The sequence below is a fragment of the Rhincodon typus genome, chromosome 1, assembly GCF_021869965.1.
Source record: "Rhincodon typus isolate 14 chromosome 1, sRhiTyp1.1, whole genome shotgun sequence".
Classification (NCBI taxonomy): Eukaryota; Metazoa; Chordata; class Chondrichthyes; order Orectolobiformes; family Rhincodontidae; genus Rhincodon; species Rhincodon typus.
Genome location: NC_063332.1, coordinates 86,251,845 through 86,267,774, shown reverse-complemented (window position 1 = coordinate 86,267,774; position 15,930 = coordinate 86,251,845). Strand labels below are relative to the sequence as shown.

The 15,930-nt window shown below is 42.2% G+C and overlaps 1 protein-coding gene across 4 annotated transcripts in view; it reads left to right on the top strand.

The window, feature by feature from the left end:
- tbc1d1 (TBC1 (tre-2/USP6, BUB2, cdc16) domain family, member 1) overlaps positions 1-15,930 on the top strand; it is a 247,611-nt gene that overhangs the window by 137,135 nt on the left and 94,546 nt on the right. For all 4 annotated transcript variants that reach the window (XM_048600721.1, XM_048600741.1, XM_020532585.2 and 1 more), the window contains exons 9-10: positions 1,111-1,200; positions 4,999-5,261. In XM_048600721.1, the coding sequence (XP_048456678.1) occupies positions 1,111-1,200; positions 4,999-5,261 (353 nt within the window). The remainder of the gene's footprint in view (positions 1-1,110; positions 1,201-4,998; positions 5,262-15,930) is intronic.

The window sequence follows — 15,930 nt, the reverse complement described above, 5'->3', positions numbered from 1 at the left end:
TCGCCAACTGGTTAGAGAATCAATGGGAACCCCACATTGCCTCGTTGAGGGTGGTCCAACCAAATTAAGTGTCACTCGGGCACTAAACTGGCCAGCACCAAGCCTTCCCTGGGACTTGGACCCAGGAGTAGAAAACCCTCCCTGTGCAGAGCAGTGTTGAGTGCCTGCCACTAAGGGATTTCCCCTCCTTACAGGGTTTGCTGAGTGCTTATAGCGAGGTACAGGAGAGATTTGCAACTCCACCTTAATCTCAAAGGTGTCTGTAGGTTCCAGTGAGCTCAGGGATAAATGGTGGCAATTAGTTCACAAATGAACCCAATTTACATCCTGGTGAGAGCGGGCATGTTTCTTGTGTCACCCTGTTTCAGTCTCCATCTTCATCCTGGAAGGTTGTCCTGCCACACACTCTCAGGTACAGTCTCTCTCCTGATTGAGGGGGAAAGATGCCATGTTCCCTGCTGGGATGAATTGGATGAAATTCCATCCATCGTTTGACCTGTGGATTTCCTTACTACTGCCCTTGAACCCTCTGCGATTTGTTGATACAAGGATTACTTATTTATGGAGAGCCTATCGTTTGTGTTTCTTGCTAAATTCTCCCTTTATCTTCAAATCCACCCAGTTGCAGCTACTTTCTAGGAGAGTGCTGTGCTCACATTTCTTGCTCTAACCCAACACTGCTAGGCGTCACCCCATCAGAGTTGAAGCAGGTATATGAATTCAGCTTGGAGTTGAGTATTAAGATTGCAAGGACAGCAAACGTTGTAGCTTAATGCTGCCATCTTTTGCTGCTAATGAAGTGGAGATAATAACATTTCCTTTCCCAGATCCAGTTTGAAATCCAGTAGGAGGTGTGTGAGAGATCCTTCTCATTTGCTGTCAGTGCGGGGGAATTTGTAGCCTGTGACAGGATAATCAGAAACATACAGTTTACCACAGGGGTCTGAGCTGAATCTGCTCAGTACAATGGATCATGATTGATCACCAAATAATATGTGGTCCGTTCCTTTGAGAATTACTGATTTTATGAAGTTCTAAATAACCTGATTTTCTCCATGCTGTATATTTGTTGTAATTTTGTTGTAACTATTTTGCATCTTGCCCTTGTAGGGAGGATCTAGACTCAAGAGCCAAACAATTGTTGAAAGTGCAGTGTCAGAAAAAACAATTTTAAGTCTTTCAAGCTCCAACCTACCCAAGGTGAGTTTTCCATCATTAATCTATACGAGGGGTGGTTCGAGTTGTATGTTTACTTATTGTTAAAGATGTAACATCTTTTTTTACAGTTGCTTTCCAAGCGAAACGCAGAATAGCTGCAGTCTTAAATAGAATGTGTAACAAAGCCCCTAATGTAGATGGTTTGATACCAATCTCATAGAATAATCAGGCAGAATGGTGACCACAATTAAAATGAAATGAACTATTTTATTACTTGTAATGTAACATTTTCTTTTACATCATGGTCCTCCTTCGCATTCTTGACTGTTGTTAAAAAGGGGAATCAAGAGTTGTAGGGATAAGGCAGGAGAAGGGAAGTGAGGATTATCAAATCAGCCATGATCCTATGGAATGGCGATGCAGATTTGACGGGCCGAATGGCCTACTTCTGCTCCTAAGTCTTATTTGATCAAAAGCAGAAAATACTTTCAGCTATCTAAAATTTTAATCTTTTGTAGAATGTTTTAACAAAAATTATTGTCTTATTTTGAATGTTTTTCTCCTTCTGAATCTGAAGCAAGTGGTTCAAACAGAGAAGTTGGAAACACTAGCAACCCTTTTCTTATTCCAAGAAGTTTGTAACATTTTATTTCAACATAGTCCTGTTACCTGCATTAGGAATTAAATTCTTTGTTAACTATTGATCACCCAAATTTCCTTCCTGTTCCTTATTAGCTGCGATTATTAATAATTCCCTCTCTTTTTAAATCTGCTGTCATCATTCCCTCGTCACAAAGCCTACCCTTGAACCCTTTATCCTAGCAAATTACTAACCTGTCTCCAACTTCCCTTTTCTCTGTCACATCCACGAACATGGTGTTTCCCAAATTCTTGCTTCCTTTCCCGCAGCTCCACATTTGAAGCTCTCCAGTCTGGATTTTGTTCCTGCCACAGTGCTGAAATAGTCTTTTTAAACAGTGGTCACTAACATCCTATTATAACTGTGACAACATTAAGATATCCCTCCTTATCGTTTGTTGACCTGTTGGCAGCTAGTGACATGGATGTTTACATCACCTTTGTCTGATACCTTTCCACAGACAACCAGCTGGATGAAACAGCTCTCATTTGGTTCAAATCTTATCTGTCAAGTTGAAGCCCAAAAATCGCCCACTTCTCTTCCTGCTGCTGAATTAGTTACATCTGGAGCTCCTAAGCATCTAACTTTGGTTCCTTCCTCTTCACATTTTCATACCATCCCTTGCCATTCAACATTCCACATGTGATTCAATGCTACTCCGTTTTTATCTCACTACCACAGTTCACTAACCACCTACTCCCTCAGATTTGCCAGGCTACTCATCCAAAATCCACTTTGGGATGATTAGAAATTGCTTCTGACCAAATAATGGGAACGCTGGAGTCTTGCCACAAACTCCATGACCTCGCTGTTTCTGCCCGGCTGCTGTGAGAGACTGCACCTCGTTTCTCAGATCCTTTTTGACCCTGAGATGAGCTTCCAATCACACGTCAGCTCCCTCACAAAACAACAGCTCCTCTCTATGTAACATTGTGTGTTTCCAACTCTACCTGAGGTCACCTGCTGCTGAAATCCTCATCTGTGCCTTGTCATAGTTAGCCTAAAGGTTACAATGCTGTCTCAAAGACAGACTCTCATTTTCCACTATCACTAAACTTGGGCTTGTACAACTGCTTGCAGTTTGTGCTGTTCAGCCCTCACTACTTAGTTTGCTGACTAGATGGGTCTCCAGTAAATCACCATTCTCTCATTCCTCCACCAGTGTTCTGGTTGTATAATTTCCTTCAGCCCTGTGACCCACAAACATATCTGCACTTTAACAACTCACACCTCTAGTTCATTCCCCGCTTTTATCACTCCACCATCGATGGTCATGTTCTTAGCTACCACAGTGCTTGGCTCTCAAATTTCCTCCCTACAACTCTTTATGTCTATCATACTTTTTCTGGTTTAACATATTCCTCAAAATTCATGTTTTGAGCCAAGATTTTAGTCACCTGCACCAAAACCTCCTGATTGTGGCCTGTTGTCAAATTTTGATCAATAACACTCCTCCAACATACCCTGGGTCATTTTACTTAAAGACGCAAAATAAATGCAAGTTGCATTAATCAATGTTATTGTTCAGGTAAATCAGATTTTTTGTAAACTCGTAATATTGGACCATCTGGTGAGCTTTGGGCTGTTGCTACTAACTTGCATTATCAATAATTAAGTAATGAATGTTGTTATAGGCTTGTGTGTATCAACAATAATAAAAAAAAAATTCTATATACAATTAGCTTGTTTGGTGTGCCTAGATGAATGTCACAAACTCCAAAAAACACATCTCTCTCTCTAATTGTTTCAGTTTCTGCTTCTAAATCTAGTAATTCTGATCAGAGGTTGCACACAGCCTGTTTTAAATTCACAATATATGGTCAGGTGATTTGAAGTGAGAGTGTTGAATATTCTGGCCACACCCAATGAATCTTGTGGCCTTGTGTTACTTTGTTTTCTAGGACTACTAATAAGTAATTATTGCAGACCTCCATTTTAATAGCTAGAGTCCCTGTTTGTAAATAATGTGAGGATGCTGATTGCTCTTGGGTTTCAATTAAAAACAGTTGGTGAAAACTTAAAATAGTGATCCTTTGTGACGTTACCCGAGGAAAGAGATAAAGAAGTGGCTTTTTCTCTGCACTTTGGTGCTTATGTACTGGTGTGGAAATCTGAAACTTTGGAGCTAATGAAGCTGAATCAAATTGGAGATGAGGGGAAATGGTGAGCATGTCTTGCAGAATAAAACTCTGGACAGCATGCACATCAAGTCGGGGAATTAAGTCAAGCAGAAATGGGCATAAATGTTTTTCTAAGGCTGCCATCATCCAGGAGAAGGTTTGGAATGTTCTGCTACTTTAAGCTCTAAGGTGAAGAAGTTCCACCTGCTGGGTGAAGTATGTAACTACAGCAGTGACTTTGTGTTAAAACACGGAGTATGTAATATAAACATTGTTGTCGATGTCAGCTTTGAACTGTGAACGCCAAACAGCATAAGTGTCCATTGTTTGAGAGAGCGCACTGGCTGACTGGAAGTAGCAGTTTAGAACAGACACACCACGCAAACAGAAGTATCACGTTGTAATTCCGGGTTGGAATTGGCTGGATCTGGGTCTATGTCTTATCACAGTGAGCGATGGTGGTTAATTTAAAGTGATGAAGTAAAGGCTCGGGAATGTCCAGAACAATTGTCAGATCTGAATGTTTGGATTTGTTTGGCTTGCCTTATTTGGGAGAAGTCTGCAGGTTACTGTCAAGCCACTGTATGGTGTGTAATCCAACAGCTACATTTTTCAGCCCTAGTCTGAAAGCTTACCCCGGTTTAAACCAGCAACTGAGATTCCTGTTTGTGAAAAATGAGAGATTACACTTTAATTTCTTTAAGTTTTAAGAGTTGTGACAGACAATACCTATCGGTGGATTTGAAGTACTTGATCTCTGACAACTCCGTTCTGTTAACTAACTATGATCATTTAAAGGAACAGCAAGCACTCACCTCCTTTGCAATTAGTCTTGTATGTCCCTTTCCAATAACAGATGAGAACAAATGGTTGTGGAGTACACAGTGCCCCAGACATTTGTTCTCCCAGCTGGAGACAGACGTACGGTTCAAAAGTAATGCCAAGAGGAACTGTAAAATAATCACAATCGGTTGGAAAAGAAAAACATTTGAATGTGTTTTTTTTAATTTGAAGAGGAGTGTGCCAAAGAAGTGGATGATAGTCCTTTTATTAAATGAAATCCCTGTTGTGTCCACACAGAGTGCTTATTTGGATGAGAGTGATGACCAGGCACCTCCCATTAGTCCTGTGAAGTCTCATGGTTCCACGGGAGATTTGTTGCAAGACCTAGATAACAGCATTGAATCAACTGAGCCAGTATTTAGACGGCGGGCCAATACCTTCAGTTACATGCCTTCCAGTGTTGAACAGCCGAAGCAGATGCTGGACGAGACCCCAACCTTTCCCAAGCCGAAATTGATGAGATATCACTCAGTGAGCACAGACACACCACACAAACAAAAGTAAGGTTTGGGATACTTTATAGACAACATCCATACCTTTTTTAAACTTTTTATGTGAGATCTTGCGGTTTGTGGAAGTGACAATTTCAAGCTGAAAGATCTATTACGGTTGTGTTCCTTAAATTGTTCGCTATTCTATAAAGAATAAGACCATAAGCAATAGGAGCAGAATGCGGCCACGTGGCCCATCAAGTCTGCTCTGCCATTTGATCATGGCTCTCTTATCTCTTTCCCTCTCCGCTGAACCTTTGATCCCATTACAAACCAAGAATGTATCTATCTATGTCTTCAATACACTCAGTGACTTGGCTTCCACAACCTTCTGCAGAAATGAATTGCACAGATTCACCACCCTCTGGCTGAACAAATTCTTCCTCATCTCAGTTCTGATTGGTTGTCCCTTCACTCTGAGGCTGGGCCTGAGGTCCTAATCTCTCCTGCCAGTGGAAGCCTCTTCTCCATATCCACTCTATCCAGGCCTCTCCATATTCTGTGAGTTTCAGATTCCCCCTCACCCCCACCTCACCCTTCTAAACTCCGTCAAGAACAGATCCGCAGTCCTCAACTGCTCCTCATATGACAAGCCTTTCATCCCTGGGATAATTCTTATGAACCTTGTTTGGAACCCCTCCAATACCAGCACATCCATCCTTGGATATGGAGCCCAAAACTGCTCTCAATATTCTAAATGGGGTCTGATCAGCAGTACATCTCTTGTATTCTAGCTGCCTTGAAATGATTGCTAACATTGCATTTACCTTCCTAACTGCCAAATGAACCTGCATGTTAACCTGAAGAGAATCCTAAACTAGGGCTTCTAAGTCCCTTTTAGTTTGGGACTTCAGATTTCCAAAGCCTTTCCCCATATGCCCCTATTCCTCCTACCACATGCCTCACACTTTCCCACATTGTATTCCATCTGCCACTTCTTTGCAATTCTCCTAGCCTGTCCAAGTCCTTCTGCAGCCTTCCTGAGCTCTACCTATCCCTCCATCTACCTTTATGTCGTCAGCAAACTTAGCAACAGTGCCCTCAGTTCCTTCTTCCAGATCATTTAATGTATAGCATGCATAGTTGTAGTCCCAACTCTGACCCTCATGGACTCCGCTGCCATCCTGAAAAATACATCTTTATCCCCACTCTCTGCCTTCTGTCAGTCAGCCAGTCCTCTATCCATGCCGGTATCTTGCCCCTAAAACCAGCCTCCTGTGAGGCACCTTGTGGAAATCTAAATAGACCAGAGTAACATAAAGTACTGTCTATGATGTGCCAATTTGGCAATATTTTAAAGCCTACTGAACAAAATCTTAAAATCTATGGTATTGTAGTTCTGTTCCTATTGTAAGATTCCTTGCCTCCATTTGGAACCTTCAGTGAAGCTGGCTGGAGTGAACTATCCACTTGCTGCAGGACTGCCTCCAGTGCTCAGGGGCAGTGTCACTGGAGTCATTAGTGCCCTGGGCAAACTTGGGTCCATTAAAAGCTGACTGATGTGAAGCATCAGTAAACAACGTCAAGATATATGTGCTTCTCTTTTCAAATTTTGAGCTTTAGTTATTTATTCTCACTCATTGACATTTTGTGCCAAACTGTCTGCTAATGGCATTAGGAATAATTAACCAACCCATGAATGATGTACTGTGTGACATTGGCTTTGGTGACTGAACATTTATCATGTTTCTTTGCTAAGTAATTGTTATATAGTTAAATCTCTCATCAGCTGAACATTATGAATTTATTGTTGTCATATGTACTGAGATACAGAGAAAAGTGTTGTTTTGTGTGCTATACAGGCAGATTGTACCATACAAAGTGCATCAGGGTAGCAGGTAAGAATGCAGAATACAGTGTTACAGAGAAGATGAAGAGAGAGAGATCAACATTAACATTTAAGAGGGCCATTCAAAAGTCTGGTAACAGGGGTGAAGAAACTGTTCTTCAATTTGTTTGTATGTATATTTAAACTTTTATATCATCTGCCTGATGGAAGAGGGTGGAAGAAAGTATAATCGAGCTGGGTGGGGTCTTAGATTATATTGGTTGCCTTCCCGAGGCAGCAGGAAGCATAGATGGAGTCAATGGGTGGAAGGCTGGTTTGTGTGATGGCCCAGGCTATATTCATGATGTTTTGTAGTTTCTTGCATTCTTGGGAAGAACAGTTGCCATACCACTCTGTAATATATCTAGATAGATGCGCCAAAAAAAGCATTCTATAAAAATTGGTAAGAGTCCTTGTGGACATGCTGAACTTCCTTAGCCTCCTGAGGAAGTAGAGACGTTGCTGTCCTTTCTTGACCATCACGTCAATGTGGGTGGACCAGGACAGATTGTTCGTGAGCACCACTCCCAGGAACTTGATGGTCTCGACCATCTCCACCTCCGCACCATTGATGCAGACTGGAGCGTGCCCTCCACTCCACTTCCTGAAATCAGTGACCAACTCCTTTGTTTTGCTGACATTGAAGGTGTTGTTGTCTTTACAACATGCCGCTAAGCGTTCAATCTCTTTCCCATACTCTGTCTCACCGTTGTTTGAGATCCAATGTACAATGGTGGTGTTGTCAGCAAACGTGTAAATGGAGTTGGAGTGGAATTTGGCCCCATAGTTGAGTGTATAAGGAGTATAGTAAGGGGCTGAGCCTGCAGCCTTGCAGGGCACCGGTGTTGAGAATTATGGCAAAGGAGGTGATGTCGCCTGTTCTTACTGATTGCGGTATATGGGTCAGGAAGTCAAGGATCCAGTTGTAGAGGGGATAGCTGAGACCTAGATCTCAGCGTTTAGAGAGGACTTTGTTTAGAATTATGGTGTTAAAGGTGGAATTGTAGTCAATAAGTAGGAGCCTGTTCTAGGGATCCTTGTTATCCACATGTTCCAGGGATGAATTTAGGGCCAGGGAGATGGTGTCTACCATGGACCTGTTGCACTGGTAGGTGAATTGCAAAGGACATCTGGGCTCGTCATTCACTTCCATAGCAACCACACAATCTGCACCTTCCTGGGTGCTCTCAGCATCTCTTGGCGGCAGACCTTACCTTGCTTTAGTATGCTTTGACTCTCAGACAGAGGTATCTGCCTTGCTGTGTTATTCAGCGCAGACCCAAAGGACTGAAGCTTGTCATGATTGCCATGATTTCAATCAAGTCAGAGAATGGCCTTTGCTCAGGAGGCACAGTAAGTGGCACAGTAAATCTTTATGTGAAGTTGGCACAATGAGGGAGAGAGAGTGAGGTAGTGGAGAGATGATGGTGGCACTTATCCTCTTGAAGAAGGACATCGCCCTTCTTCCTGCATTGTTGTGCATTCCTCAAGATATTTGAAACTGCTCTAGCCAGACCAGGTGGCTCCTGGAAGATGAAGTAGTCCCACCTTTGGAGTAGGACTTCCATGTCCCCGGCTGCAAGACAAGGCACCACTCTTCTTCGCCTGTCATGATGAGGGCAAATGTCAGGAACAGTGCAGGGCAGCTCCAGGCTGCAAGTCCTTTTCCGTGTGCACGATGGTCTTTTAAAGATGGTACGAGTACAAAGGATGCCAGTTAATTCCAAGATATACCTGGCAGTGGCCATTTGTTCTGGGAACGGCACATGGAAAGGTGGACTGGAACTGGAAGTGAGGGATGCCTGATGGGCAGGACAGGAGATAATAAGGCAAGGTTGGTAAGATACAGTGAGAAACGTGCTTGGCCTTGCAGTGACAAATCCTCCAAAACACATGACACAACTTGCATTTAGCCCAATAATAAAAGTAAGATTCAGCCTTATGTGCTCTAGTTTGAGATTTAGATTTAGATTTAATTGTCATGTGTACTCGTACAGGAATACAGGAGCACAGTGAAAAGTGTACAAAGTCACCATTCTCCAGCGCCATCATGGTATACGAAAGACAGGATTAAAAACAGAAGCTGAAATGAAAGAAAAGAAGTCCTTGCCGCCAGAAAAGCAAAGCCACGAAATCGATCCTCAGTCTGCAAACACTCAGTCCCCAAGTCTCTGCACGCTGCCTGGGCCCATCCATGGCCTGGAGCCGAGCCCTTGCTGCTGGAACCATGTTGCCGTTCTTCGGCGCCATCTTGCCTCCACTGATGTCGTTGCCGCCTTGAGTCTGCGCTGGCCTGATCTCGGCAATGCAGCTGCCGCTGAGGCGGCCGGGCCCCAGACCAGCCCGTCACACTGGGGCGGCCGGGCCGGGCCGGGCCCCAAACCAGCCCGTCACACTGAGGAGGCCAGTGCCTTTTTCTGGCTTACGTTGCTGCCGTTTCTTGGGACCACCGTTTCAGCAAAGGAGCCTACTGCTGCCGATCCCCGGGAAGGAACTGCTCCCGTCCCTCCCGACATGCCGGAAAGGGAACCACTCCTGCCGCTGCTGACACTCTCAGGTTGAAAGTGGGGGAAAGTTAAAAGAGCCAAAGTAAATGAAAAGGGGGAAGAAAAGGCAGACGGAAGCAGACAAGCCCCGAGTTCAGAACCTGGGCCCAAATGCTCCTCGTCTGCTGCCGCATCTTGAGATTCAGTTGTTCTGTGATGTCCCAGGTGTTGTCACTGTAACTCTGCGCACCTCCAGGAAACATTCTCTGAATATCTACCCTGTCTACCACCTGCCCCTTCCTCAGAATCTAGTTGGTTTCAGTAAGATTAACCCTCATTCATCTAAACTGTAATGAATAAAGGCCTCACCTGTTCAGCTGTTCTTGATAAGTCAACACTTCATCCCAGGAATCCACCTCGTGAATCTCTTTTTGAACTGCCTCCAGTCCTAATGAATCCGTTCTTAAATGTAGGGACATTAGACTGTGCACAGTAATCCAGGTGTGGCTTCAACAACATCCTGTACAATTGTAACAAGACTTCCCTATTTTCAAATTCCCTTCTAATAAGGGACAAAATTCCATTTGCCTTCTTTGGGATCTTGCATGTCTTGGGGTGTGTATCTTGTTGATGGAGAAAGACCGTGTAGTTGAATTGGAATCTAACTAGAATCCTTGACTGATATTATTAAATGCCGCAAGAGGGAGGTGGTCATGGTGAGTGTCTTGAAGAAACTGGCTACATTTATAGTTAGAGTCTGAAATATTGATCAGTGATAGGGGGAGAAACAAAATTCCAACTGTTTTATGCAGTCCACCTGATAATTTACTGGTAAAATAGATTTGGGTGTCAGTTAGTTTAATGTTGAAAATCACAGCAGCCTCTGGTTTCTGCAGCTTTATTCACTACGGTGAAAGGTTCTGTTTCAGAGCAGTGCGGGGAGCTTCTCCCTGTGAGCAGGCATCTCTGGCCTGGGTTTATGACTGCAGTGGGAGGATTTCGGACGTGGTAGCCTGTGGAAATAGGATTACAGTAAATGGTCAAAGCTTGAACAGTTAGTTTTGTGGGCTAGTTCCAGTTTTAGCATCATTAAAATTTTCATAGTTGCTGCATCACTTTCATTTGTCAACGCTCTTATTTTCTCATTTCAGTTCCCATCTTAGAGACTTGCTGATGCAGGAGAGCACCCAGACCTGGCTTGGAAATTGAATGGGCATTCCCTGGTATAAGCTGCAGCCTTCCACAAATGTGCCTTGAGTCTGACATATGTCAAGTGGGCTTAAGAGGAAGACAGAATTTTACTAGTCAAATGCAACCATTCTATATCCAACCCAATCGCATAGCCTCAGGGTTCCACTTGTACACTGCATCTGTTAAGCAATAACAGCAGCTAAATTTCCAGGCTGGACCATTTGTGTAGCCTCCATTGAATCAGCAAGAAGCTCTTGTACATTTTCAGCAAACATAGGATGTTCCTTATTATCATGTCTGTCTATCTGAATGCTTATTTTTAAGAAATTCCAAACTGCAATGATTTTATTGCACCAGCATTCCTGCCTATTGAACATGTTAATGAAATGTGATTTTCTATTTTCTGATTCTGGCCACTTGTCTTTGTCTCTTCTGTTTGTTGGATGCATAGCCCAAGCGTATCAAACAGTAACACTCACGACAAATCACCACAGGCCAGGTTGCACAGGTCTGTAGATCACCTGCGGTCTTCTACCTCCACTCCAAATTTTTTTAAGTATTTGAAGACTAGCTCCGGTGGAAGGGATGGTGGGCTGATATTGAAGAGAAGGTGAGACTGTTTGTTTCCAGGCGTGGAGGCATGACTGAGCAATGCTTTGCCTGCTGTGCCACAGTGTGTGGTTTTGGGCTGCTGTGCCAGAGATGATGTGCCACTTAATTACTGCAGGAGCCAAACAATCAGATGGTGTACATGTACCAGGCATGTCGAGCAGTAACTGAGTAAACATTGATCACTCATTCATGGCACCAGCAGTGACATTGTTCTATAAAAGCAGGTGGTTTTGTTTTTAACCATATTAGCGTAAACCTAAAACTGCCACAGAATATTGCTTTTATCTTTAACCTTAGACCATTGCAAATAGTTTTTCTGCAACTGCCTATTTTTCCATCATTTTGTAAGACCCCTGCACTTCCTATTTTCTATCCCAATTGCAAAAGAAGGTGAGGGTGAAGTATTAGCACATGTAATAACGGGCTAAATCTGTGCAGGCAAGGAGGAATCATATTTGTTAATAGTGCATTTTAGCCCATCGTGGGTTATTGTAAATGTCCTGTGCTGGCTACCAGCTTGTACAAGATAACAGCATGAACACAGAATCTAGGTCCTGGTTTTCCTTTGCATTCAAATTTTGAATCTAGCCCAGGTTGGTGGGGTGCAATGCTCTCTGCTACCATGAGGTGTCCTTTTTTTTAAATTTCAGGAAAATTTGGATTGTCTCAATTCTACTGCATGCTAAGCCTGTAAGCGGGAAGTCAGAACAGAAAGCAATTTGACACAGCTCGTCAGAAACTGATACAAATGATAAGTTCAATCAGAAAGTTTAATTGGTATTCTCCAGAGATTGGAGTTGTGACACACCGAGGCCATAAGAAATGGGAACAGAAGTAAGCCGTTCAGCCCTTCGAGTCTGCTGTGCTATTTAATAGGATCATTATTAAAACAGAGTAGGAAGAAGTTTTGCTATAACTGACCTGAGATTGCTTGATACCAGCACTAGGTGCTCTTGTGTTATATTTTTGACCTGAAGATACAAAGGATAGTGTTTTTTAGAAAGTAGCACAAAAAGAAACTTTTGCACCAATTCAGTATTTCCTCCAGCTGAGCGATACTCCGTGTTGTCTTATAATAACATTGCTGTGACTGGGGGCTTGCCAAAGTGGGGATTAAATCAGTGTCTTTCTGTTTTCCATTTTTTCTTGCTACTGTCCCTTCACACCAACTGTTGAAATCCTGTACATTGAAATGGTGAGATGATGTATTTTTCCAGATGTTTGTTTTTGGTAGTTTTTCCATTAACTGTGCTCCTTTTGATCATCAAAGAGCAAGATGGATAAAACTTAATTCAACTTTCAGATAATTTTTAAATAACTTAACCTGAAACTCTAATAAAAAAATGTGATCCATATATTGAACCAGTTGGAAGATATTTCGTTATTTCAAGTTTTTGGGGAGCCTGATAGCAAAATGTCAGTTTTAGTGGATTTTGTAATCATCATTGAAATTCCAGGAGCAATTCGGTGAAGTATTATTGCCAGTTATGGACTGAAATAAACAGGAGGTAGCGCCATCACAGCAATAGCTCTTGAACGTCTGCAGAAGTAACATGTGGTAACCTTTGGACATTTTTACGGATGTTTGAAGTGTTTTTGAACAATAAAGGCATATCATATATCTGATGGAGTTTACTCCTCCTCCTCCCCCCTCACAACCCCATCGCTTCAGAATCAACTGCAAAGAATATCTTTCCATAATCAGTGTGAACTGCATATTTTAGAAGATTGTTTTTATGATCTAAGCAAACTATTTTGTGGACAAATCTTCTCTACCTTTAGCGTTTATCTATGTAGGGACACTTAAATTCTTACAGTTTAGACGACTGAAAATTTTAATCTCTCCTATTTTAGTACTCATTAAATGCTTGTTTCATTCCAACTAATCCTCATAAGGGCCTGGAACAAGTAATGTAGAATAAGGTTGCTGCTATGCCTTTTTACTTTGCCCTTCTCTATTTGCATGTTTCTTATTGTCAATGACCTTTACTTGCATGAGCCTGAACTCTAACATGTGTTTCAAACATCCCTTGCAAAACAAAAACCTTATTTTGCACTAGGCTTTGACATCTAGACAGCTTTCTAAATTCCTAGATTATAGAGTACGTATTGATTAAGCCCTCTGTGTAGATTGTTTCGAAATGTCACAAAAATGAAACTTGTCCGTGAATCTTGAACCTCTTAAAAGTTGCTCAAGTTCAAAGTAACTGGTTTTCAATAAAGAGCAGATCCTAATATTAAGAAGTGAAGACAGGGTGAGCAAAATCGTGTTGCCTCATAGGACATGCGCTGTCCCACTTACAAAATTAGGGGGAGTTTCCCAATTATAATGCCAGTGATGAGATCCATGATAATAGCGAATTTTTTATTTGCAAAGTCTAGAAATTCTACCAAAGGTGGGTGGGCCAGAAGATACTATTTCCTTCTTTTGGTCTTTTCTTCCTGGCGATGCATTGAGGATAGACCCAAGTCATTCTTTGTAAAGGAGCAGCATTGGATTTTTCTTATAATATGACCCTTACTTCTGAATTATAATTCCTCACTAGACCCTAACTGTACCTCATCATTATCAGTGGTCAAGGGGGCATATCTGGACTGACCCTACCCAGGACATGAAAGCAGTCAACATTACCATTTGAGGAAACTCTCCTGCCTCCAATGGGTCATCAATAGGCACTCCACTAACAAGTACCATGGAATGTAAAGGCCTGGATGCTTTAATGAAGTATAAGTTAGATAACCTCTGATTATTAATTGAATGAATCATATTAGTCTGGGTCATCTTCCCAACCCTACGTCCCCTGGCACCAGTAACATAAATTACACTTACCAAAGCTCTGCCCAGCGTCCATTCAAACTGATGGCTTGCAAGTGTGCAACAGCCTTCACTACTTGTAATTGATTTCTTGTGAGGAACGCCTGGCTTCTGTTCAACAACCCCCAACTGCTATCTGCAGACAATGCAGCCTAAAGAGTGTCCATCTATGCGCAGCTTGTACTGAAGTGTATTCAGTGCTAAGTGAGGATAGGTATTTGGCTGCAGATGGGAATTCTGAGAGGTTGGAGAAATACTTTGAAATTCACGGAGGAATAGATTTTGATATCGAACTGAGAAATGCACTTTTTGCTTTTGGACCAATACAGTTCAAGAATCCATGAAGAAATGATTCTATTCTGGAATTTTGAGCAAGCAAAACTTGTTAACCAGTTACCATTGAGCTTCAGTTATACTTTTTTTTTTAACCTGCAAGGTACTTTCTGTGTGATTTTGCTAAGGGATGTTTCTGTAAATTTTCTGATACTGAGTCCTTTTGAAAACTGCAGAAGCTGCTCTCCAGTAAATTGTGTTTTAGTAAACCTTTTTGTTTCCCAAACTGTATCAGCGCTTCTCATCTTAGCGGCCTACGAGCAAGGCTTCCATCTTCAACCTCTGCTCCAAACTTTCTAAAATTTCTGGTTCCTGTAGCTCACAAGCACAGCACCAAAAGGTAGGAGTCATGTGTTGATAGCTTTCTTCACTTTAGCAGCATAATTTTTAACTGAATAGAGTGCAATTTATAAATTTTATATTTCTAAGGTACTGTAGTAATCTGCCATTTTATGGGCCTCTAGTTAGTAATTGTTGAGACGGTTTTCATTCTTGAGTTATTACCATCTTGAACTGCTGCAGTTAATGTGGGACTAGCCACTGAGAAACCAGAGGTTAGGAGCATCGGATTTTTTCCCCCCCCCCAAATGATTAATGTGGACGAATTGAGGTTTTATAACAGTCCAACAGATTGTCAATTACATTGAATTGTCAGTTCTACTGAGAGCAGTTTTCTCTTTCCATTATTTAATGTTCTCCAGATTACGAGGCCAGATGCCTGGATTACTCTTGCAATAATTTAAGTAACATGCCACAAAACCCATTGCTGGACTGTGCCTTTCCATAAACTTCGATCAACACTGGGTTGTTCAGATTCCCTAGCTTGGATCATACAAAGTCAGTGGTTTTAAATGATGATAAATGCAGAAAATGTCGCAGAAACTCAGCAGGTCTGACATCATCTGTGGGCAGAGAAACAGAGTTAATGTTTTGAATCCAATATGATTCTTCTTAAGAACACAGAGGTTCTTCGTTATTAAATAGTATCCCGTTTCTAGAATCATACAGCACAGAAACAGACCCTTCGATCCAATTTGTCCACGCCAACCAAGTTTTCCAAACTAGGCTAGTTTGGCCCATATCCCTCTAAACAGTTCCTATTCATGTACCTGTCCAAATGTCTTTTAAATGTTGTAACTGTACCTGCACCTGCATCTACCACTTCCTCTGGCAGTTCACTCCACAGATGAACCAACCTCTGTGTTGTCCCTCAGGTCCCTTTTAAATCTTTCTCTTCTCACTTGGGATCAAGTGAACCCCTTGAACAGCAAAAGAGGGATAGGGGCATTCTTGAAAGGAAATCAGGCTGGTAAAAAGAGTAGATAACAAGGTGTAGAGCTGGATGAACACAGCAGGCCAAGCGGCATCAGAGGAGCAGGAAGGCTGACGTTTCGGGCCTAGACCCTTCTTCAG